The 25323-nt window shown below is 40.3% G+C and overlaps 2 protein-coding genes across 3 annotated transcripts; one reads left to right on the top strand and one right to left on the bottom strand.

Moving 5' to 3' along the window:
* Positions 1-1819: 1819 nt before the first annotated feature.
* On the top strand, positions 1820-10584 carry rbm45 (RNA binding motif protein 45). 2 transcript variants are annotated; one of them, XM_039783387.1, is made up of 12 exons: positions 1820-2145; positions 3059-3181; positions 3474-3600; positions 3989-4117; positions 5043-5099; positions 5430-5639; positions 6274-6403; positions 7145-7235; positions 7956-8113; positions 8757-8832; positions 9028-9166; positions 9954-10584. In XM_039783387.1, the coding sequence occupies exons 1-11, from the start codon at positions 1876-1878 to the stop codon at positions 9142-9144; spliced, it is 1488 nt and encodes a 495-aa protein (XP_039639321.1). In that variant the 5' UTR covers positions 1820-1875; the 3' UTR covers positions 9145-9166; positions 9954-10584. The 2 variants fall into 2 exon arrangements, with proteins under 2 accessions (XP_039639321.1, XP_039639322.1); XM_039783388.1 differs by lacking the exon at positions 5043-5099 and having other exon boundaries at positions 1821-2145.
* A 721-nt stretch (positions 10585-11305) lies between these two features.
* Positions 11306-24649, bottom strand: zc3h15 (zinc finger CCCH-type containing 15). The gene is made up of 11 exons (XM_039783386.1): positions 24437-24649; positions 22408-22503; positions 22014-22107; positions 21026-21178; positions 20564-20655; positions 19704-19889; positions 17685-17765; positions 17507-17572; positions 17089-17205; positions 12578-12713; positions 11306-12450 (listed from the first exon to the last, which is right to left on the bottom strand). Exons 1-11 carry the CDS (start codon positions 24509-24511, stop codon positions 12245-12247), a joined length of 1302 nt encoding a protein of 433 aa, XP_039639320.1. The 5' UTR covers positions 24512-24649; the 3' UTR covers positions 11306-12244.
* Positions 24650-25323: the final 674 nt, after the last annotated feature.

Here is a 25323-nt window from a genome sequence, read left to right as displayed (position 1 = left end):
ACACACTGATTAAACAGTCATAATACACATTTTAAATATAATGTTGACGTCTGGAAAAAGATTAGACAAGGATACAAAGAAGGAAGCGATAAATGTGTTTTGGTACTGCTCCCCATATCTTGACGTATTGCCATTGTGGAGAAAAAGGCACCTGGTGGAGTAGGGGCATTCAAATGTCAATCAATCTATTTACTTTGATTATGGACAAACTGAAGTATCTGTCATTTTAGTTTGGGTATGGGAAATATCCTAATATGTTTGGCTTATTTGAAAAAAAAAATGGGTATAGATGTTGGTGCTTTCATATACTTTCATTTAAACTATTTTAGGGGTGGATAAATTATCTTTAATATGAATAGAATAAGTTGTGACATTAATTTATTGATTCACATTTCACGTAACATAACTTAAAACGGAAAACTGTAGCCTAGCACTTACCTTTAACTGACCTTTTAAAAGACGGAGACATTTTAACTATATCAACAATATTTTTTTTATGTGAAGTAGCCTACTTCAGTAATAGCAGGTATAAAAGTTTATACATAAAGCACCTCTCTAGAGCAGACTTCACAAAGTTCTTCACTATAAAAGACATAAGCAAGAAATTCAATATGATTAAATAAAACTACACAAAAGGTAAACACGTGTTTCTTGAGCTGTTTTTTTTAAAGGTGACCACTGTGTCCTCGGCAGGGTTTCGCCCCGTGTATTACAAGCCTGGTGGCCCACCAGGCCTATGATGCCCCCCATTCATAATGTATTTTTGTTCACACAGACATACAGGATAGGCCTACCACTTTATCATCATAGTATTGTATGACCATTTTTCTTTTCCGTAACTTAGGCTACTGTAAAATACCATGCAACTGGGCCCACTGTTTAGACAGGCCTACACAAGTGAAATATGTATTAGTTATTTTAACATGAGTTACAAAAGCTAGCTACTGCTGAGGCGTCCTTTCCATAGACAGTTTAAAAGGTACTTTCGTCCTTTAGTAACCGAGAACAAGAGAGTGATTTTAAACCTCCCGTACAGTAGATGGCAGTAAACGATCACTATCTTCGCGGTCTCATCAGCTCTACTGACAGCTTCACAACTATGGGAATTTATACAATTTACTTACTTCACTTTGCCAGGATAACAGCAACTCGTGGTCAACACATTTAAAGATTAAATGGTTAAAGGAGGTGATGTCGTAGCAAAATCTCTAATTTATCATGAAATAACTTGACTTATTAGGCTACTGCAAGGAAACTGTTGAACATGTGGTGAAAGGAGGTTGGTGGTTGTAGGAAGTTAATTGTAAAAAGAGAAATATGTAGCCCGCCAATGAAACTAAAGAAGAAGAAGAAGAAGGAGGAAACGTAGGGAAGAAACTATCATTAGCCTACTCATCTGATAATTTGTCCCACAGTTTTTAATTATTCATTACACAAAATAGGCAAACATCCAACTGGAAAATGCACATAGCATACTGTAACCAGCCATGAACTGTTGAACACATAGGCCTACTAATAGCCTACATTGCAAGGCATACATACCCAGAGACTAGAGACCACCTTTTCACCTAAGGCAAACCACCACAACTGTCAAGGCTTTTGGGAAAAACAGCAGGCAAGGTATATCAGTATTAAGTTTCTAAGGAAATTTCATTTAGCAAAAATAATCTAGTTTCTTTTTTGTGTTTTCTTTTATTTATTTTTCTGCATTTAGCTCTCGTCCACACTCCAGTCCAGTTGGAGGCGGTAATGCACCTTTAAATTGGTTTCTAAACCGCCAATAAACCATAAAGAAGAAAAAGGGGCAGGATAGGATATTTCCGAGGAGGACTTGAAGGCAGCACAAACGGCTACTGGCACAGTCAGGAAGCAAATATGGAGGAATACCCTAAACAAACCGAAAACCTCGACGACCCTCCCAACAGCCGGCTTTTCGTGGTCACAAGTCGGTCCATAACCGAAGATGAGCTTCGGGAAAGTTTCTCTGTGTTCGGGGACATCCATGGGATTTGGGTCGTCAAAGATAAGCAGACAAAGGAGTCCAAAGGGATCTGTTATGTGAAGTTCGCCAAGTCGTCGCAGGCCTGTCTGGCAATGGAGGAAATGCACGGCAAAGTGCTGATGGAAGGGACTAAACCCATCAAGGTAACGTTAGCGGTTATGCCGCTGATTTTAGGTGACAGAAGCAGTGCATTTTTCCGTATATATTTTGTAACTAACGTTAGCTTGCTTGTGTGATAAATTAGCTAACGTTAGCCAGTGTTACGCCAGTCAGCTAGCTAGCTAGCTACGTTAACGTTACATTGTTACAAAAAAATCGATATCGGTGTATTGTATAAACTTCACCTGAAACTATAACGTTAAATATACAGAGGGGCGCTTCACGTTCACTAGTCGAAATGGAGGACAACTTCGACACAACACCTGCTAAAATACCGTGATGCGTAGCGCCTCCACTGTAGTTAGGGAGAAGACAGTTGGTTATGGTTTGGTTTAGGCATGGACTCTGTGGACATTTTTCACAGCAGACATTTTGACTTGTGATAGTAGGAAAAGCACAGCTGACATTGATAACCTTAACGATGGCTCAATTCCATCGTCCAAGTGTCCCAGTGAGCTATTTCAGTGAGTCAGCATGCACACCACCTGGGCCTCTTCTAAGTGGAATGCAGCCATCATTAATGGGTTTGAATACACCTGTGCTTTTCCTACTATGACATGTCAACATGTCTGCCGTGAAAAAGGTCTATAGCTAGCTATGTCCCAATTGTAAATTGAAGGGCTACAATTCAAGGGCTTGCAGCCTCTGAAGGAAAAGAGTTCTATACAACACCGGTATCGATTTTTGAACGATACCCAACATCAACAATGTTCCATACAACACCTGTTCCCGAACGATATTTTTTTCACTACCAATTTAAAACAAAAAAATTATTAATATTATAGTACAAATATTTATTTTTCAGATCTTTTCAGACTTTTTTTATCAGGCTAAAGTTGTAATCACAACCAAACAATTACTAATCGTTTCCTTTATTTCTCTGGTTGGTTGTGAAAGGTGTTTATTGCCCAGTCACGGTCTTCAACAAGACACCGAGACGTTGAGGATGAGGAGCTGACCAGGATCTTTGTCATGATCCCCAAAACCTTCTCGGAGGAGGATCTTAAAGACACATTTAAAGTAACCACTACACCCATTTCTTCTTTTTTCCTGTCTTTACTATTGCCTGTATGTAAAATACAACTCCGACTACAATTTAACGTGATTTATAAAAGTATACATTTTCATTTTAGGCTCTCTGAAATATGCCTACACCTTCTTTTTTTTGTAATTAAATATTGGCTATAACTGCCGTCTCTTGCTGCCTTTATATGTAAATAAAGAATTTAAATAATGTGCAATCCTACATGTCGAATATGGCAAAAATGAATACAAATCTATTTATCCCATGCTTTGTCTGTCTCTCGTTCAGGAGTATGGTGATATTGAATATTGCGTGATCATCAAGAATAAGGCTACAGGTGAAAGTAAAGGACTGGGCTACGTGAGATACTATAAACCCTCTCAAGCGGCTGTCGCCATAGAGAACTGTGACAAAAGTAAGATGGTGTCAAAATATTGTGCTGGTGGTAGACGTAGCTGCATGAAAAAGTACTCTTAGACTTACATTTTTACATTTCTACATACTCATAAATGATTTTAAAGGGAGCCTGAGCTGTCTTCAGAGACCGCGTTGTTTTACAGTGTGTTCAGGGGACAGGCAGCTAGCGGTTAGTGAGGAGATGTTTGCTGTATGTGATAAAAAATGTTGTAGCCTAAAAAACACGTCACATCACTTGGAGCACCTTTTAATACCATACAGTTAACAAAATGTATTTAGTGTGTTTCCAGCCATACTAGCTTCTCACTGTTAACACTTTGTGAACTGCTGTGGACATTTTTGTCTTACAGAATTGTGGCATTGATGATGATAATGGGTTTTGTTAGCTTACAGGGCCATCCTGGCTGAACCTCGCACCAAGACTACAGCATCAGAAGACTACTCCGGGGGAGCGCCCAGAGGTGATTACGCGGGCGGCGGCGCTGACTCCATGAACCCGTATGCCTTCCCTATGGGTAAGCTGTTGTTTTACAACCCAATTCAGTATATTTTGCGATTTAGAAGTTAGTAAGTTTATAGTTCTTTCAAGCCCATGACCAGCAGTTAAGACAGTCAGACATTAGACACAGCACTGAATCCTGTATTTTGTGTCTGCTGTCAAATGACATACTTAAAGGTCGTGACACACCAACCAGACGGCCGACCGTCGGCAGAAAAGGCAGTCGGACTGATCAGTCTCTCCGAGTTGGTCAAAAAAGTGCCTTGGAACACACCAAAGCGACGAGACGTAATACGTCTCCATTACAGCAGGCAGCGCTACTCTGTATTGTCGCCCAAAAATGAAAACCGGCAGCTGATTGGACGAAAGCGTCACGTGGGTCCGGTTTCTCCGGAAATTCAAAGACAGACTGTCATGGCGGCTCGTTCAGAATACGATCTCGTATTTTACGAAAATAGTTCACCGAAACGTGTTTCTGAAAACATTTTAAGCGAGAAATAGGCCGTGCAGTTGCTGAATCTGTCTTCATTTCGGATCGACGAAGGTCAGTTTAAAATATTTTTGTCCGATTTTGAGAGACTCTAGTCACGCTCATCCCGCTCCCGTTTCCTGGTTAGCACTCCACCAATCAGATGAGTCATTTGTCTGAGTCATTCCGATTATACATGTCAAATCGGCCAAAATGAAGGCCGCCGGCCCCTCGGACGGACGACGGCCTGGAACACACCGAACAGACTCGAGTCACCGACCTCGCCAGACTGTCCGACGGCCGATTATCGGCTTGGTGTGTCTTGAGCTTAATAGCACTTCGGGGGGGGGGACACTGGTGGAGTGTTTATTTATTTTTATAAAACCGTTGGCATAACTGTGGAGCCATCTGTTTTTATGATGAGGTCCCCATTTTCCTGCCAATCATTTCACATAATTCCACTGATCTACAGGTGGCGGTAATGTCCCCAGAAACACAGCAAAGCAGCAGGGAAGAAGACGGCTAGCAAGTAAATGGATATAAACAATGCAGGCTACAAATGTTCTTTAAAAATGGCTTAAGACAAACTGTTGGTGAGATCAAGAATGAACAACTAGAAATGAAAGTCATTGGTTCCAAAATATAAATTCAAGAAGCTGAGTTTAGGTTCAAGTGAGTTCTGAGTTATTTAGGGACCTCATTGTGGCCTTATGTCCCACAGGGACATGGGGGATTAAGTGATGAATCCTAAGCCTGGTCTCTTCTTGAAGGTCTTTTTTAATGTAAATACACTTGGGAATCACTTACTGCAGTTGTATCTGTCCCGTTATTGACCCTGGTGTCCCTCGTTCCTCTACAGCTGACCCTGGCAACTACTCGGTCAATATGGACTACCGCTCGGGGGACCGCTCGGGGGACCGCTCGGGGGACCGCTCTGGGGACTTCACACGGTGCCTGATGATGTCAACACGGGCCGCACTCACCCAGGAGCAGATTTTTTCTCTCTTTGACATCATTCCTGGCATGGAATACTGTGAGCTGCAGAGAGACTCTTATGGGTTGAGCAAAGGTCTGTGACTAAATCCAACGCATGGGCTTTATTCATTTGGCCACTATAATCCTGTACATTGGAATCAAAGCAAAACGAAGGTGTCTTTGATAGAGTTCTCACTTACCATATTTGATCGGTCAGGAGTATGTGACTGTGGTTCTGTATTTCACGTGAGGACACTTAAGCATCCAGCATGATAAAATTGGATCATACCCTCCCTTGATATGGAAAACATTTTTAGCTTCTTTTAAAAAGAGTCAATAACTGTTACACGTTTTTAATCTTATAGTTGTTTTCTTAGTCTGATTAACAGACCTAAACCAGAAGGTATTAACATTTGTGATGATATAAAATGAATGAAAGAAGCTAATCCTCATGTTTTGAAAAACAGGAATTGGCTTTATAGGTGACTCAAGAATCGATTATCAGTAGTCATTTATTAACTGTCCATTGGGTGCCTACGATCAACTAAGTGTTCTTTGATGAATCCCTACCATGTCATAGCTTAAATACGTTGAATTTGAATACACTAAAGGAACTTAAAAGTAAAGTTAGTTTACTGTAGTTTGTAACTCATGCAGTCTGTGAATGTTGATGTGTTCCAGCCATTAATGTTGTTTATTTAACTTAAAAGTGATCCTGTTGGCTGCAGGTCACGCTTTGATTCGCTACGGTAATCTTGGATCAGCTGTTTACGCCAAGGAAAAGCTGAATGGCTTTGAATATCCACCTGGCAACAGACTGGCAGTCAATTTTGTTGACGACGGAGAGGACCGCAGCAGGTACACACGCGCAACTTATATCTCGTACACACAGAATACCATGACCATGTCTCTGCAGAATAAGTCAGACGTTAATGGAGGTGTGAAGCAGAAATGCCCTCCGAAGTTAAAATATTAATTTAAAATATTGGGACCAAAATTCCACTGATTTACAGTAACCTTCTCTGCGTGTCTTCTTGGTCATGTTTTATTTGTTGCCAAATATTCATGGGAGAATGGGACTATTTTCCCCTGTGGGCCACAGTGATCGGGTAGTTGTTTTCCAGGAGCAAGCATCTTTCATATAGTAAAGAACAAAGTACGTAGTCTGAAGAAGTAAAAGTTGTGGGCACCACACAGTTACGACGTAGAGGAAAACGCCCCACGTTAACCACTGTGCTAACAAACACCACATGTTGTTTTAGAAAGCAGCCAGGGCATGAAGCTGGTCTGGATGGAGTCAGGCAAATGTCAAATTGAGTTCATATTTGCAAGTGTGCAAGACAAATGTTGAGTTAAAGTACACGATAAGGTTTAAAAATTACCATACAAATAATCTTGGAGACATTTCCCTGGCATGTGTCCAGTACCAGTGTTGTAGTCACCAGAAATGTCATGTGCCTAAGGGAGTGTCTTCATTTATCTCTGTATGGAGCCTAGTTGTAAGTCATTTTGGCCAAACAACTTCATTGGTAGGAGAAGTTAAGTATGAACCATTGAACATTTGCTTGAAACGGCATGTGCACTTGTTTTCGTGTGTAGCCCTGTAGGTCGGATGGCCATGCAGTTTGTTGCAACCCAGATGATGTCTGCAGCGTGGAACGGACATTCTCCCAGCCAGGCAATGAAACCTGTAAGTACATAAAACCAATGCCTGATTTCCAATATCACCCTGTAACTAATCATGATTATATTAAGGCTGTGGTAGGCGCCACCGTGTCTGTCAATCTTCAGCATATTTTAACTGGCTGGTCTGAGAGAACTAGACTTCTGCACCTCCTCTTGGCTCTGTTGTCAGGCATTAGATAATCTAGCCCGTGACGGAGACTTTGGCCAATCGCAGGTCATTTCAGAAAGAGAGAGAGCTGTTTTGGCTGTTCTGCACATGCATTGCCCGTGCGACAAGAGAGGGAAGAGCTGCAGGAAAAGGGCTTACTTTACTTCAAATTCTGCCATTTTGCACATTCTACCAACTGCAGCTTTAACTCATAAGTTCTTTTTAAGACTTTTTTTTTAAAATTTTTATTTATTTGTATTGATGAAAAGGAAATGTCTTTAATTTTAGACATTTATTGAACCAGTGCTGTAGAGAAAAAATACTGCATGTGCAACTTTCTTCATCTGCAAAAAGACTTATTTACACACAAATGTGTAATATTTCAGCAGAATATCTGTCCGATTTATGATAAAGTAACCATCTGGAAAACTACTGAAATGCCACATTGGTAAGAGCAGAAAAAAGGGAGTGTCGAAAAGCAGAATGTAGATGGCGAAAAAGTAATCTACAGGTCCATTATGAGTCCTATAAAGAGAGACTTCAAACTTATAACTTTGAACTGCCGGTACCCTCCAGAGCTATCCTGCTGTCGCCCCGATGCCCCGGGTTCAGACAGATGTCAACCTGCCCCCTCTGAAGAAGCTCGCTCCCCCCGACAGCAAGGCAAAGGAGCGCTTGTTTGTTGTCTTCAGCCCCGCCCCGCTGCCCCCAGATGTGCTGGAGGACGTTTTCTGGTAAATTTCATTTTATTATCTTATCTCGAACAATCGACAATGTTGCAAAAGAAAACAAAACCACAAAATAAAATGCAAACAATCAGAATTTAACACAAAAAAACAAAAAATAAAATGATTAGTTCGAGAAGGAGCAGGCGGAAGCAAATAGCTTATTTGGTCGTGCCTGCCCCTATTTCACAAAATCATATTATTACAAAGCAAATAGATATGCAATTACAGCATACAATTTTTCAGGTCTTACAATAACTTCCAACAATATACAACAATACCTTTTACATTACTATTCCATTCCTGTGTTTCGGTCTATTCTTTGCTGTATTGGTCAAGTAATGATTTCTTTAATCTATTTTTGAACTGAATGATATTATGGCTCTGTTTGATGTCATTGTTCAGTAAATGTCCCATTCATTGACTCATACTTTAACTTAATTATAACCGTGCCGTATGCTTATGGTGAAAATAATGGTCCATTAGCCAGAAGGTCAAAGGTTCAATAGCCCACAACTCTAAGCTCAGTCGCTGCAAATGAGTGTGGATGAGAGCATCGAGCTAAACGCTCCTAAATGGCCGTGTAATGTTGCTATCCAAACGATGCTCCAGACAATGATCGGCATTAACAAATGTTCCCGTCTCTCTGTAGTCGCTTTGGTTCCCTGATTGAGGTCCATTTGGTTCCTGGGAGGAAGGTTGGATACATGAAGTATGCAGATAAGCAGGTGAGACTCTGAACTGATGGAGGATAAACTCTTGAAAAAATGAAGGACTTGAAAAAAAGAGGGGGGGAAGGTTAGCATTTGATGTTGGCATAGCAACAGGGATTTCATGGAAATGAAGATGGCTGGATGAATAGATGTAGACAAATGGACAAGGGGAAGACCTAAGACTTGTGTCTGTCTGTCTCTCTCGGTCAGTGTGCAGACGATGCCTTGGCAGCGCTCCATGGCCGGGTCGTCAATGGAGTAAAGATGAAGGTGATGCTGGCTGATCCTCCCAGGGAGGAATCTCATAAACGTCCTCGCACCTACTAGGACCACGTGATGGAAATGAGCGGTAAGTGCCACGCTTTCTGCTGCAGGGAACAGCCCTATGACTAACCAAACAACTGGGTGGGACCAATGTATTATACCCTAAATGTATTCTGTGTAAGACCTTCCCAGTCAAGTGGGTTGTATTGTCATTTCAACCATATACACGGTATATAGTGAAATGAAACGTTTCACCGTGGATCAAGTGGTGTTACACATTAAAAATATATAAAAACATTATATAAAAACGACATTCGAGACAGGCTACATTTTAGTGCACACAAATTATAGACTATACATGAAGTGCAATTACTGCTTAAAGTAGAGCATTTAAGACAGAAAAGGGGACAACAAAAGAGTGCTCTGTTACAAGTCTACTTATGTCCTGTTAGGTTCACCGTGAGGTGAAGGAGATGGATAGAATTTTAGCAGCAGAAAAAGTGCAGGAGTGCATTTCAGTTCAGTGTGAAAAATGTGCATCATGTTTTATACACATGGTTTGTGAAAGCTACACAGAGCAGAAAAGGTACTCCCAATCTTGCCTAGGAAAATTGAAGTCGACAGGTCTTTAATTGCTGCAGCGTCCTATGCCTCAGATAGACTTGCTAACTGACCGCCTAGTAAAGCCGTTCTTAAACATCAACAACCAATCGGAGTCTAATTTAGCATCAGAAATGGAGAGACCTACTATGTGAGAGCTTCTTCCGTTTGCACTCCTCCAAACTTCTTCTGTAAAACTGTGTTTTTAGTTTGTGATGACGGGTGCGTTGTCTCTCTTCCTGTGAATAACACTGCAGCTTCTTGTTCCCTAGGCGACTGTTGTCATGACACGACACCTGACCTGACCTGACCCGACCGACCGACCGACATCGAGCCCTTCTCTCGACCTCTTGACACGACCCTTTTGACACCTGTCTGACTCTCACTGATCAAACGAGTAAACGCTAGCATCCACTCCTACAGCAGAGTCTTAATCCTGTACAGTCTGTAAGCAGCAACAACGTGCAGTGTGTGTGGCGTTTGTGGTAAGCTATATGCTTTTTATGCTTTATTTTTTTTTTTTTGAAGTACAGTAGATAATTTTAAGTAATGTACAACTACAGCAGTAGCACACCATGATTTATCAACAGACTACCGAATAAACACTTCATTTTAATTTTTAAAGATATAAAAATCTCTCCAAGTCTCATTGTAGTTGAGGTGGTTGGCAGCATTTTCTGGGGGGAAAAACTGTAGACAGGAAGCTAAAAAAAAAACAGGATTTGTTATGCTGGATCTAGATGTTTGTTGTTGTTTTTTTTTTCTTTTCTTTTTTAGGTCTGGTCCTTCCTTTTTGTTATCTTATGTCAACCCATGTTGAGCTTCGTACAAAGGTGTTTATCAGATGAACTGTTTATTTTATTTTTTTGTCAGTAAAAAAATAAAAATCAGTTGAACACCCCATCCAGCCTGGCTCGTCTCTTCTGTAGCTGCCTGATTAATAACTGGACAATGAATTGTTCAAAAAAACAACTAACTAGGTTTAAATATTTGATTTCTCTGTTGTCCGAAATTGTTCCTGTTTTACTCTTATCGGATTTATTTCATCTTCTTCCTTTTGCTAAATAAATGTTCTTCGGAATAGTGGTGAAATAAAAGTCAAGTATTGACATGCTACATTAAATCAGTGGGATTTGTTTGTGAATCCTGGTGTCTTGTGCCGACATTTTGACTGTATTCGACAAGTGAATGTACATTTGATAAACCGTTAATTAAAAATATAAAAAACAATGGGAAAATTGGTTGTGCATCCAAAAGAGAAACAAATCGTGAAGATGAGAAGTTTATCCAACACAGCAAGTGTTTGTGAAATGACTATTAATATATACATTCTTTACAGTTGAGACCAAATAAAGGTCAAATTCTCTATGGGGCAAGAGGGTGAGGATTGGTGCATCTGATTTTTGCAAATCACACTACAGGCTGGAGGTGGTGCCAGAGGAGCAGGATATTTTTTTCTTTTTTTTTTCCTGCTTCATGTAGTGCTACTGGAACACAGGGTCAGTTTCAGCAAATATGACAGTTTTATAAGTCTTACCTACTGCACCTTTTTAAATAATAAAAAAAAAGCTACATTTCTAAGTCATAATGTGGGACTTGGCATCATCTAAGAAGAGACACACACTGGATGTACAGTAATCTTTTATTTCTTCAGGAGGCAACTCATGAGAACATTATTTACATTTCTGGGCTGGCGATGGGACAATTTGGTTTCCCTGCTGGGGCTTTATCACAGTCTGGTCACAGAAATAGCGCTGACATTTTAGAAGCTTGGTCTGGGTTTTTCCTTCAAAATGTTATACATTTCTAACAATTTGTTTTTCCAACGTAAGCTTAGCTAAATTAAATGTATTTTGTTGAGGGAAAATTTCACTAGAATGATGAAATTGCAACCTCAAACTCGAGCATTTTATTTTGGCATGAGAGCAGCTGAAACTCTGAACAGATCAAGTTTCTTACAACAGAACCACTCCTGTTCATTTCCTACGTTGTATTGTAACTTCAGTACACTTTCAAACATCCATCGATGTTACTTGATTTATCTTGTCTAGTCATGTCCCACAGTACAATCTCACAAGTATAGAGCTTTCATTTTTTAAGCTCTTACATTGTCTCACTCTGAATCGCTATATACCATTGTCAACTGATTAGGAAGCCCAATTTATTTCAATAGTCATTTCAGTTTCAACGAAAGACGGCAAGTTCGTCGAGCAACAGAGTGCACAACAGCCAAATTCTATTTTAATGGAAATTCTGACAAGCAACAACCATGTGGAGTTGGCCCTGGTAAACCCTAATTGGCCCTGCTGTGGAAATTTGGAGACCCGATGGACAAAAAGCTGAGGATGTGGTGGGATGTGAGAGGGGCAATACAGAAAACAGGGCGGCAGAGACGGGCAGTGATGTCATGAAATAATCAGGCTTTATTACTGGAGTCTCTGAAAGTTAAAATCATTCAAACATCTGGTCTCTGTTGTTTAGCTCCATGTATCCATCAGTCGATCCCTTCGTCACTTAGTCCGTCCTAACCCCCCCTCCCCCCCCCCACCCCCCGCGCTCCCTCTCAGTCTTCCAGCACCAGTGTGTTGAGTTCCTCGTCAAGCTCCTCCAGATCTTCTCCTGTGAACAGGTTCTCATCCACCGGTACCTCCTCCTCCTCCTGTTCTTCCTCCTCCTCCTCCTCCTCCCCGCCTCCGTCCTCCCCGCCTCCCTCTGCTCCCGAAAGCCCGTTGGATTCGGCGCCACCGCAAGCCCCGTTCAGCTGCTCCTCTGTACATGGGCAGAAAAAGATTTCTTTTTAAAATCATGTTTTGGTTGTTGCTTGTGTATCCAAAGTACTCGTACTGGGCTTATTCGTTTCTCATTCCCACGAAATGTACTGGCTGGCTTTTCTTACCGTTGTCAGTTTTCGTCGGCTGGGTCTTATTCCTCGAGGTGAAACGGTCCGTGGATGCTACGGTAATGCCTGTGTTGTCGACCTCTTGTGGAACAAAACGGGATAGGTCTATGTCCTGGACATCTGTAGAATCGGTCTGAAATCAAAAATTGTAAATTAGGTTTAGACAGGAGTGTGACACAAGACAGCAGGTAAACTAATGTAGAGAAGCAGGGAAAGTATTACGTTGAGGGAACTCGGGTTAAAACGCTGTTGGTGAATACAAGCGTGGAGTCATTTTGCCCTAAATGCCGCGTTCTGTTAGCCAGACCCACATCCAGATGTTGGGTCTGGGAACTCACCATTGGCAGGGCTCAATCTGAGGGGCGGGATAAACGGTTGTCTTTCAAATTCCCTCTGCACTCATAGCCAACCAGAGCAACGCTAGTTGACGGATTAAACTTTTGCCGTATCCGGTCGGCAAAACTCCGACCACATCTTCCTTTTTTAAGAAGGACTTCAGAGCTTAACTCCAAGTCTTCCCGAGTCGCGGCTGAAGCCCATTCAAAAGACCGCTGTGGCCATCTTCTTTGTTTTTAAGTAGCAGGGAATTCACTCCGCCATCCTTATGTTAAGCCCGCCCACCGGTTATACACTTTCTTTTTGGCGAATACTTAAAATCAATAACGTCATTAGTAAGTATATTAGTAATGTGTACTTTGCTGCATCCATCTGCACTTTTCAGAGTCCAATTGAACACTTCTCATGAACAAGGTTGCAGATTTTCACAAAACAAAATAAAAAACGCACGTAGTACCAGAGAGGAAAAAAATGAACAAAACAAATTAACGGACATTTTTATTTGTGGTATTAAGTTTAATTAAGTAAAGATTGAATAAAGGAATGAATGAAAAATGTTTTCTGGTTGCATTAAACGTAATTATTAATTTACAGCCTGAATCTACGAAGCAGCACGCCAGTGGAAAACAGGTGCAGACAATTAACGGGCCAATCATTTGCTGAGTGCAAAGGCAGGCGGCTGCAACTCAAAAGGAATGAAACCATTTTAAATACAGACAAGCACTCTTTAAGTCTGGGGGCTGCATCAAACCACTTTGCATCACCTGGAAGAAAGCCAAATTATAATTGCTTATGGATGAGGCAAAAAAGTGCTGAAAAATGTGTCTCAGTCTCATCTCTGAGCGGTGGAAACTGTAGAGATGACATTATGGTCCACACCGCCGAGAGCCTTGGCCTCCGTTTGGCTTCACTTTGGCCCCGTTTACACGATGACGCTCTCGGGTGAAAACAAAAAGATATTTTATCGGATGTGCCTTTATTTCGTTTATACGGCGACGGCGTTTTTGGGGCTTAAAAACGCAAAAAAGTGAAACCACCCTCCAGAGTGGAAATCTTAAAAACGCTCCACCGTCGCATTACCGTCTAAAGGGCAAAAACGCAAAAGTCTGAAGACAGAGGCGTGGAGAGAGACGAGAAAAAGGCGTCTGTTACGGAGTAGGCTACAGAAATTATAGGCTCCTGTTAGAATTTCAATGTAATGGCTCAATATTTAAATGATTTCAACAATGTGGATAAGGTTGTTATAGTTCGATGACCATATGTAGGCTATTCATTTGAGCCAGAGCAGGCGACAACGTTACGGATGAAGAGAGAGAGAGAGCGGCAGCGGCCAGAGGAGGGTCTGCTTCAGCCTCCTCTGCCCGCTGCCTCTCGCTCTCCAGCAGCGGCTGAAGGGCCGCGAGGCTCAGGGTATTGGTAGTGCTCCCGTGGGTGCTATGCTGTGGCTCAGGGTATTGGTAGTGCTCCCGTGGGTGCTATGCTGTGGCTCAGGGTATTGGTAGTGCTCCCGTGGGTGCTACGCTGTGGCTTATCACGGTCAACTGTGCCGGTCATCATCAGACAAACATGCAACTCCACCTCCTCGTCTTTCCAGACGAGCTTTTGTTGTTCGCTTCGACATGTTTTGGTTTCGCGCTACTAAGGAGAGAAGTAGAATGAATGTTCTACGCAGGCGGTGCCTTGGTGGTGTTGTGTGGCCACCTAGTCACCTGGAGTGCATACATTGAAATTCACACACTTTTGCGTCACCATATGCACGCAGATTCCCCCCCCCCCAATAACTCGTCTAAACGCAGAATAAAAAGTGATAACGCAAACGCCACTTTTGCGTTTTCTCTCCAGATAGTTTCCGTGTAAACATAGCCTTTGTGCGGCCGCCTTTTGCTGCCGTTAACTTTTCATTTTATGTGTTGAACCCGGAAACGTGGGCTCTATTTGTGATGAAATTCCGAACACTTAACTGGACATTAATGCAGTAAGATATACAGTATCTAGCAGTTTGTCAGCTTAATGTCATTTATACTTTCATTACAATTAACAAAAGGATGCCGTTTTTATGGTCTACCCCTCTTCTTCAATGTTAAAGCTGCAGCCATGAGCTCAAGCATGTGGAGATTTCTCTAAATGGTACATTTTGTTTATAAATTCTACAGTTTCAGCACTACAATAGGAAGACATGGGTTGCTTCTGTTCAGTGTTAAAAATGTTTAAATACTTAATGGCCCTATATTTAGGTATTTAAAATATTTTCTAAATATCTCAAACTGCCTGACAACACTGATCTCACAGCATAACCAAAATAATAGGGCTGCTCAATTATGGAAAGAAATAATATCACGATTATTTTTGGTCAATATTGAAATCACGATTATTTAACATGATTACTCATTAACCTTTGGATATAATGGCTAGTGTCCTTCATCTCACAGAAAGAGTCTTTGGATTGGAATAAAATCTGTTTTACTACTGTGAGTCGGTTCAGCTTTACAGATATCACACATAACGTTACACAGTTCCAGACACATAACACAATGTGCATCTCACATCACATTTCACTCACTATGACCACTACTACTGTCATTACTAAACAGTGTGCCAAAATATGGACAATAATGTTGCCGTCAGTGGGCTTATTTGCTAGCTAACCTTAGGAAAAGTCCAGCACATAGACGGTACCTTAGAATAACGTTACGTGAAACCGGTGATTTAACGTCCCTGCTCATTTTACATCTATCTATATAACTCTATAACTGACGGCTTTCTGTCAGAGTGTGTGTGGGTGTTATGCGCATATCTCTCAAACCGTTAGTCCAATGGATTTCAAACGTGACAGGTGTCTTGCTACGGGCACGACAAGTGCAGTGCAAAGTCTGACGTTTGGAATGATATGCACACGACTTGCCTCCCTGACTGTACAGGCTGAGAGAGTTTATGGCTTCGGGAGGGGCGGATGTGCGCGTGTCATTCAGAACACAAGACAAAATAAGTGTTGTTGCAAAACAGAGCATGGCAAAATAATCGTTTTTTCTCGACTGTACTATTTTGGTGATCATTGGGAGCCAAAATCGAAATTCAATTAATTGCACAGCCCTACAAAATAACTTGTTATCCTGCAGATATTTTGTACCAACAATGCAAACTGTACAACATGGCATCATGACTTTGCGTAAACATACACGCCACTTTCCTAAAGCCAAATGGCGTGTTATCTGTACGCATTTTGAGCTATCCACGTGTATGTCTACTCTGTGTACAGCGTAGGGCTGCTCCCTCTTAGTCGATTAGTCGACTAATCGGTCATTTTGGTCTTAGTCAACTTAGATTTCTTTAGTCGGTTAGTCATGTTTTATGCTTTTTTCATGCTGAATGACTTATTTCCAAGAAACGTACGAGCTCATCTCTGGTAAACGTAACAATTAAAGTGGTGCTTTTGTATGACTCTGCGGAGAAACTCAGATTTACAGATCTGTCTATTAAATCAACTAATCGATTAGTCGATACAATTGAATGAGTGTTAGTCGACTAAGAATTTCTTCAATCGAGCACAGCCCTAATACAGCGGATGTAAACATACGAGAACGTGCCCTACTATCGCGAGAACAACGTCACGTGTGTAAAAATAAAAATACAAAAAAAGGTTGGGTTTAGGAAAAGAACATTGGGAAAGGTTTTAGTAACAACGGTGACCGACATCACATGCTTAGGAAAATAATAAACGGTTGGGTTTAGGAAAGAAACACTGGAGAAGAAAAAAAAAAAAACCAGCTCTCCTGGGTGAAAGTCCTGTGTTTTACCCATCTGCCACCCCAACCAACCTCCTCCGCGGACTTACGTCCTTTCATACTACTCGCTACGGCGAAAATTCACACATAATGTTGGTCAATGGCGGCCGAACGGCGTTGATAAACACGCTAAAAAGCGATTATGCGTCTTGATAACATGCAAAAACGGCATACGAATTGCCGTATCACACATACGCCACTGTATTAGACACCTAACAACGTTGAGTGCAGTTATTGTGCTGGGACATCTCACTTCAAGTGCGAGCAAGTGCAAATCCATATGAAGTCATACAATGCCAAACTAAATAACTATTGACTGTAGGCGGCATCATCTGCTCTCCTTCAAACTTTCTCCAATAAATTCTGTGACCGTGTGCCGCAATACATTACCTGTTCGTCGTCGTCATTATCGTCTTCTTCTTCGCTGGCATATTTAGTGTCGTCGGCTTCAGCATCGTCATCGTCGACCAACTCCGGATGGAACTCGAACACTTCGCGCCCGCTCACCTACAGATACATGTGATCGGATTAAATCCTGTATTACTGTGGAAATGTTGGCATCGTAGACAATAATTTACACATATAAAATGACCACAGAAACAAACATTATCCAGAAAACCTAATGACCACACACACACACACACACACACACACACACACACACACACACACACACACACACACACACACACACACACACACACACACACACACACACACACACACACACACACACACACACACACACACACACACACACACACACACACACACACACACACACACACACACACACACACACACTTACCACTAGCGATTTTCCAGCCTTAAAGTCAGCCTTCTTCTTCTCCATCTCATCCCTCGCTTTGTCAATCTGTTAATCAACAGCACACACAGGGAAAGGTAAGGGACTTGAAACATTTCAAACATTTCTGGTGCTTCCCAGACAAGCTGATTTTAATAAAATGATTAAAACATCTTCCAACCTTCTCCTGCCTTTTCCTCTTCTTCCAAGCCAGGAAAGTCTCCAGGGTGATCCGAGTCACATTGACACCCAGAGCTGCACGCTGCAGGGGGACAGAAAACCAAACTAAAGAGAGCTTCCAGGGTAATATCAGTCAAGAGTATTTAGAGACATCAGACCCTGTGTGGTGCGCTACAGCCTCACCTTTTGTGCGTCAATATCTGAAGACATTTTCTTCTTCTAATTTCTTAACATCCAATTTGGCTGTCTAAGACTGGATTTATTCCGGTGATGTTTTTGACTGACCAATGTTTGTTCTTGTGTTCCCAGTCTATCTGCTTAGACAGGCATCTTACAACTTATTAAGCACATCTTCAAAACTTATTACTTTATTTGATTGTAGTACACGTTAATGTGTGTGAGTGAAGTTTTTGTAAGTTTTTTAAGGGGCAATAGAAATAAAAAGTTTATATACTCAATTATCACTAGTAGTAATAGTAGTACAGCTAGTGTCAGATTGGAAAGCAAACCGCCGCGGTCTTGTTAACACATTTGATTTAAAACCCAAATATTTCCACCAGAAGCTAGCTGTGGTTAATAGATGTGTATTTATGGTTAACCTTTCTTACAGTTGTACTCCCTGCGGAGCTGGCTGACAAATTGAACAATTTGTTCACACTAACTGAGCTCACTTTTGACCTACAATGCTTTGGAGTGGAGGCTTGATTAAATGGTACTTACATTTAGATATTCTGGACCCATATCAGCCAGTTCTAATGTCCAATCTATTTTGGTAAATGCATCTAACTGAAGTAGAGTTTCTGTCTGTATGTCCGTCCTTCAATTTTCTACACCGTTCGTCCGATCGACTACAAACTTGGCGAGTGTATGGCTGAGGAACCCAAGGAAGTGCAGTGTCGAGTGTGAGCTCTTGAGATCAATGGACATATTTATTAGTAGTGCGTTATGTACACATTGTGTAGTGTACTGAGAGGGGACCCCTATTAACTGTTAAACCGCCGAACGGCACGCTGGGTACAGCTTGCTCTCAGTCGCTTGCTACTACACATTTACAGTTTTATCAAATAGCACTTTGATATTACAACTCATCTATGTCAAAAAAACCATATTCACTAAGCACTTTGAACACTCATTTTATTTTACTCAGACTAGATATTCATCATCCTAGGCAATGTCTCTTCCACGTCCGACTCCTCTGTCTCTTTGTCCTCCTCTTACTCGGACTCTTATTGCCTTCAGGCTTGCAAAGTTCTCAAAATGGCTTACCTGAGGCCTATTTGTAGTGCAAAGGCTCAGACCGATTGGTGTTCTGTTTTCTGTGTAAGTGTTTTCAGGTGTGTATGTAAGTGCCTACAATTGCCATATGAATTGGGCATTTTGAACAGTGTTTTCCCAATGATAACAGGAGATTTCGTTTTTTTAACAAAGTGTCTAATGTAAGAAAACGTGTGTAGTGTTTCACAATAAGTGTGTTACAGAATTGCAAACAAAGTGCAAAGTTGACAATGTGTTTAAGCTATGGTTATGCTGTGTTTAAGGTATGCTACAAGAAGTTTAGGTATTGAGGCTTTGGTTTAAGCATTTGTTTTTAGTGTGTAAGCAATGGGCAAAAACTGTAAGAACAGATGAAGGAAGAGAGTTGGTGGTGACATTGTAGTGAACTGAAACATTTCAAGCATCAGTGATACAACTGTTGGAATGAACTGTTTTGTTCGCAGAAATAGTGGTTAAAAATAGCTAGCTGTTAGCAAATCATCTGCATACTTTAGTATTGCTAGGGAACGCAGCTGAGTCATGGCAGGTGTATTGCTCAGGTCCAAATTAAAGGGCAGGGTCGAGTGTGAAGTTGTTTGGATGAGCGTCACTCGGCAAAGCTGCTAACAGCAATACCGTTCTAAACAGGTGTTTATTCATCATTTGTGCATGCTCTTATTACGCCCAAGCATCCATAAACAGAGTTGGATTATAGTTATTATTTCCCTGAATCCATGAACCGCAAATCGCAAAAGTATAGACTTACCTCGTTTTCTATCAGTTCCTCCAGCGAAATTTCGTCCTCTTTATTCTCCTCCTTCTTTTTGTCTTTTTTCAGTACAAAGCCAGGTGGCAGAGCGTGCCGGTACATGCAGACATCACCCCCCGATGGACATGACCAGAACCAGCCGTACTTATTATTCTCTATGGCCTCCAGGAAGTGCTTACACACCTGCAGACAACACAGTGGAGTAGATAATGGTACAAAGAGGGGACTGGGTAAACAGACAGCATCTTGTATTATTACTGTATTTAGCTGAATGTAGTTTAAGTTTGAGTGACTGTTTGGGGACAAACAAACAGTCATGAGATCAGATTAACTGAATCCATCAACAACAGAAAAGCGTTGCCCTTTTTTTTGCCATTTTGAAAACGACCCCGATTGTTTTTTTTTTCGGACAGTCAGTTTAGCTTTGATTCATGGCCAACCTGAGTCTCAGCCAATTGTGAATGCCCACATTAATAAGAAGAATAAATCAGGGACCAAAGACTTATATAATGATTGATTTAATCCAATACCTCCACTATTGATCAAACCTAGTCAATGGAAACCCTTGTAGATGCCCTTTTTTCCCCTTGGGTTTGGTTCTCTCTTCCTCTGTCTCTCCTATATCCGTTTCATCATCATCCATACTTCCTGAACTCCATATTTCTCTCAGTTACATAACTTAATTTCAGTCAAGACTGAAAAACTGCTCATGTATTTGGGCATTCATGCCATCGGTCATATTATCAATTATCAAATGGGACATTTTATGAAAATGCAGATTTCCCTCCATGCATCAACCTCTTCATCTGTCCCTGTCTTTATACACTGTTCATTATTCATCATCAGAGCAGACTTACAATTTGTGTTTTGGCTTTCTTCTTCTCTGCCTCTCCGTGTTTTTTGTTGACGACCTCTTCCAGTTTCTTCTCATCCCAGTTGTCCATAGTGTCTAAACAGAACAAAATGTATTCAACAATGAAGCGTTTTACAAATAATAAAAACTAGTGCTTAGTGGTTCCAAGATTTAGAATAACTAATGCTCAACAAATCACATCAAATGACAAACTTGGTTTCACTTTAAACAAAAAGAAGAAAGAGCCACCTATGCTTATGATTCACGTAACTGTAATATTTTATGCCAAGCAATTCTCCAAACTGTCAAAAGTTGGTATCAGATGGCCATCGTATTACTTTATTTTAGCCATTTATGGAGAATTATATCTAACATTACAATTGTTATAAAGTATGATGCGTAAATGATGACATTGCTCAAGACTACACCATTTTACAATACCTACATGGTCTCACTGTACACTAACCTTTCTCCAGGTCATCATCTCTTTCATCCACGTAGAGGCTTCTTTTCTCACATTTCCTCTCCATTGATAAATCATGGCTGAACTTGCACTTGTCACCTTTGGTACACTGGCCCTGCTTAAAAAATGCACACAGCACTGACTTTGGGTCAACACCTGCAGAAAAAAAAAGGAGATGAGTTATTATCTTTTCTCTAAATTCACAGACAACAGACATAAGAACAACCTGTTTGACATTTTTAAATAATAAACAACTCAAATGAAAGACTTAAGGTTAGGTACAATATGCAAGATTATCCTAGAAAACAATGTATAGACTTGAAATGAATCCCTCTCAATCATCACTTGTGATCCCCTACAAGCGTGTGGCGGTGTCTGTATCTGCAGAGACCCTGCCCTCTGGCTGGGTTCTCTCTTTTCTTATTTTGTGTTCAGGACGTTTATTGGCGTCAACAGAGACTCTTTGGGCCCCACGTTTGCGTAGGACTGAGACGCTTTTGTCCCGATTCATGATACATGGGTGCCGATTTGATTTGGATTGCGATTTTCATTTATTGCAATTCTAAAAGTTTTGCGATTCACTAGTATTGCGATTTTCTTTTCATCTTTAACAAAAACAAAAGTTGAATAATACACTTCTAGAGACAAAATATCATGAGGCATTTCTAAAAACTGATTGTTTTCTAAAAAGAATGCACATCACATCTGACATTTATTTCATTTGTAAAGAAGTACACAACATGGATTTTCTGCATTTTCTGCTTTCGCTCCGTTTTGCTGGAAACAAACATAAATTAATTATATATATATATATAATATAAAAAAAAAAAATATATATATATACACACACACACACACACATACTAGGGAAAAGAATACATTTAAAAAATCGTTGAAAAAAACAAAAACAAACACCATATGTAAGATACCATAAGATTTTCATTTTCATCCCAACTTTAAATGCTTACCAATACTTTCACAGTTTGGTTACCTTTTGCAACTTTCTGAGCAGCGACTACAGGTTTAAACAGCTCGTTGAGTTCGTCCAACTCCTTCTTCTTATCAACCTTCTTATTTCCGTCAGCCTGGGCAGCCGATACATACAAACATAGAGACAATAGATATTTAAAGATGATCTCATCCAATTAAATTAGCTGAGCACATAGACGGGGTGAAATCTAGTCAACAATCCGGTGCATTTTTCTTGTTCATCTGTCTCTTACAAATGTGACAGTTTCAGAGCTGAGATTTAAAGTAATATGGTAGAAGGAGAAAAAAGTAAAAGGAGAAACAATAATGTTTGATCTGTGGACAGTTCAAACATGAGACAGTCAGAGATATAAAGGGGGGAAAACAGATACAGAGAACAAGATTTTTTTCCTGACCGGTTTCGCAGTTCCACTTTTGACTTGCTGAGTAACGTTCTTGATGAACTTCTGCTGCTTGGCCCCTTTCTTGTTCTTCAAGCCAAATGTCTTGTCCTAGTAGAAAAAAATGTAAGTTAATCAATCACATAACCTCAAAAATCATCCCCAGAGCAAGCAGTTCCAAATAAACAACAATTTTCTGCACTTGTTTTCCTATCTCAGCAAATAAACACATCTGTAACAGCAGAAAAGAGCTGTAAATAAATCTGATGTGACGGTTTCCTGTTGGAATCAATGTGCTGATGACTAAACACGCACTTTCTCATTAATAAATATTCATTGCTCTAAATATCTTTCTAGTTAGGGCTGGGCAATATATCGATGTTATATCGATATCGTGATATCAGACTAGATATCGTCTTAGATTTTGGATATCGTAATATCGTGATATGACATAAGTGTTGTCTTTTCCTGGTTTTAAAGGCTGCATTACAGTAAAGTGATGTACTTTTCTGAACTTACCAGACTGTTCCATTATTTGCCTTTTCCCCACTTAGACATCATGTCCACATTACTGAGGATTATTTATCTAAAGTCTAAGTGTGAAGATATTTTGTTAAAGCACCAATTGTCAACCCTAGAATATCGCCGCAATATCGATAGAGGTATTTGGTCAAGAATATCGTGATATCTGATTTTCTCCCTATCGTCCAGCCCTATTTCTAATTCAGCAAAAATATTGGCTACTCTTATCCAAATGTGTGCATGTTGTGATAACATTTGATTACTTAAATTAAACAGCTGTCTTTCTCTGAAAACTTAAGATATGGCTGTCATTATGTAACAATCTTGGTCCATCCCACAATCCTTTCTGACTTCTGTAGACCCCAAAGGTCTACACTGAATACGTAAATATATAGTTTCTTGTTAAAGCTAAAAAAAGGCACAGCCATTTCCTTAAAAGGTGGGCACCGTAGTTTTTAACATGAATCAAACATCTTAACTAGTGTGTTTTTAAGGATACTATATTCAGCCACAGATTAACATGTCTCACATGAGTTTTCAATAGTTTCTGGACAACAATGGAGTTCTACAGCACAGAAAAATGAACTATATCAGGCTTGTTTATTTTTCATGGGATTTGTAGGCAACCAACTTTATCTTGTGACCATAGATAACATACAAAGTACCTGTTGTGTGATACTTTCCGACTCATGACAATACAGACAGATAAAACATGACGCTTTATACATGAAATCGCCTACAATTAAACTTTTGTTTTTCCAAAGATCAGCAGTGCAATAACCCATCTGGTGCATTAACACGTTGCAGTACAATCGGTGCCTCTGTATGCTACAACAGTAAAAGGCGGCTAACTGACAAGCCGGTATGGACACATTGACAGAAAGATAGATTAACAAAACCTATGATTTGACCATGTTTTATGTTTACTGCTGCTTTTAGAGAGAGACGTCGGCATTAACAGTACTCTCACATCAGTCAACACACACATTAAAGTTTTAAAATGTCAAACTTTTCACCAGTTTTTACTCCAATCTGGTCTCTCATCTGTCCGGTGAGGCCGACCACAAGCAGGCCCATCGCACCGCCATTTGATACCAATTCATATGAAAACAACCAAGACAATCACACAATACACTATAAAGGCATTATGTCAAGTTTCCCAATTTAAGGTGATGACATTTGGGACACAAATCAACCTTTCTCGGACAAGTGTGAACACGTACAGCGGCGGCACGGCCCTGCTAGCTGCTAGACTACCTCCTTAACATAACGTTTCATGAACTAGTCAAATTGAACAAAGTTAGCCTCGTGACAGCTGACTAACTCGCTTAAGATTGAATTATAGTGACTAAAGCAGCTACATTAATCGCAACAACTACTGAACGATTATGTAACGCTGACAACTGTCCAAAGGCCGGTGTAGCTTTGGCGTTCGCTTCTCAGCTACTTGTGTTAGCTTCGGTTAGCATTTTCAGCTAACGTTTAACACCGACATGCTAACTCGTGTTATTTTTTATTTTACCTCAATTATCTTCTCCTTTTTCTTCTCTTGAGTTTTTTTATTCCCCGCGGGCTGGGCGGGTTTCTTCGGAGGCATGTTGGCTCAAGTATAGTTGTGTACAAATCGCGAATAGCCGTATATTATTTTAAATGAGGTGTTTCGATTGGGAAGTCAGCTCCACATTACCCAGTTGGTGCTGCTAGCACAGGCACAGCAACGCCGTTTCTAGGCCACATGTGAATTGTTGATGTTCTGTGGCGTCATCACGCATCACTAAAGGCATGATGGGTACTGTAGTCTAAAGGAAAAACGACTTAATCCAGCTAACTAAAACTTGCAATAACCAGGGGTGGATTAATTACTCAAAACTTTTAACTTAACTAAAAGTAGAAATAATTAATTGAAGAAATACTTTTACAAGTACAGGGCTTTTTTCTTTTCTTTTCTGAAAAATATACTTGTATTTGAGTTACTTTCCACCAATGGCAAAAATAAATAAATAATAATTAATATTCGCAATAAAGCCTGTGTGTAATGTGTGTACAAACTAACAAAAGAGTAAAACATGTAATTTCCCCTTGGGGATTAATAAAGTATGTCTTCTTCTTCTTCTTCTTCTTCTTCTTCTTCTTCTTCTTCTTCTTCTTCTTCTTCTTAATAATAAAACTTAAAAAGTGTACAGGCCTACATTTATATTTTGATTGGACTCTATATGGAATTTGCTATCCACCCTGATATAACCCAGTATTGCTATTTACTGAGCTGTTTTTTTATTATTGTATTTGTTTGATTTTACAGCATTTTGTTACCTTTTTAACCTTTAACCAGGTAAATCTGTAATGTAGGTTGGAATCCCTTATTCTAGACAGACCAGCCAATACTGTCACACAGAGGAAAAGAAATCATCT

This window comes from Perca fluviatilis, chromosome 19 (genome assembly GCF_010015445.1).
Source record: "Perca fluviatilis chromosome 19, GENO_Pfluv_1.0, whole genome shotgun sequence".
NCBI lineage: Eukaryota > Metazoa > Chordata > Actinopteri > Perciformes > Percidae > Perca > Perca fluviatilis.
This window is presented reverse-complemented; position numbering and strand designations above follow the sequence as displayed.

Bases quoted from the DNA above. Each gene is read 5' to 3' on its own strand.
- rbm45 (XM_039783387.1), top strand. From the start codon at position 1,876: ATGGAGGAATACCCTAAACAAACCGAAAACCTCGACGACCCTCCCAAC. The intron at 5,640-6,273 runs GTCTGTGACTAA...TGTTGGCTGCAG, and splicing joins CTCTTATGGGTTGAGCAAAG to GTCACGCTTTGATTCGCTAC. The intron at 6,404-7,144 runs GTACACACGCGC...TTTCGTGTGTAG, and splicing joins GACGGAGAGGACCGCAGCAG to CCCTGTAGGTCGGATGGCCA.
- zc3h15 (XM_039783386.1), bottom strand. From the start codon at position 24,511: ATGCCTCCGAAGAAACCCGCCCAGCCCGCGGGGAATAAAAAAACTCAA. The intron at 20,656-21,025 runs GTTAGTGTACAG...TGTTCTGTTTAG, and splicing joins AGATGATGACCTGGAGAAAG to ACACTATGGACAACTGGGAT. The intron at 17,573-17,684 runs GTTGGAAGATGT...GTTGATTAACAG, and splicing joins AGAGGAAAAGGCAGGAGAAG to ATTGACAAAGCGAGGGATGA.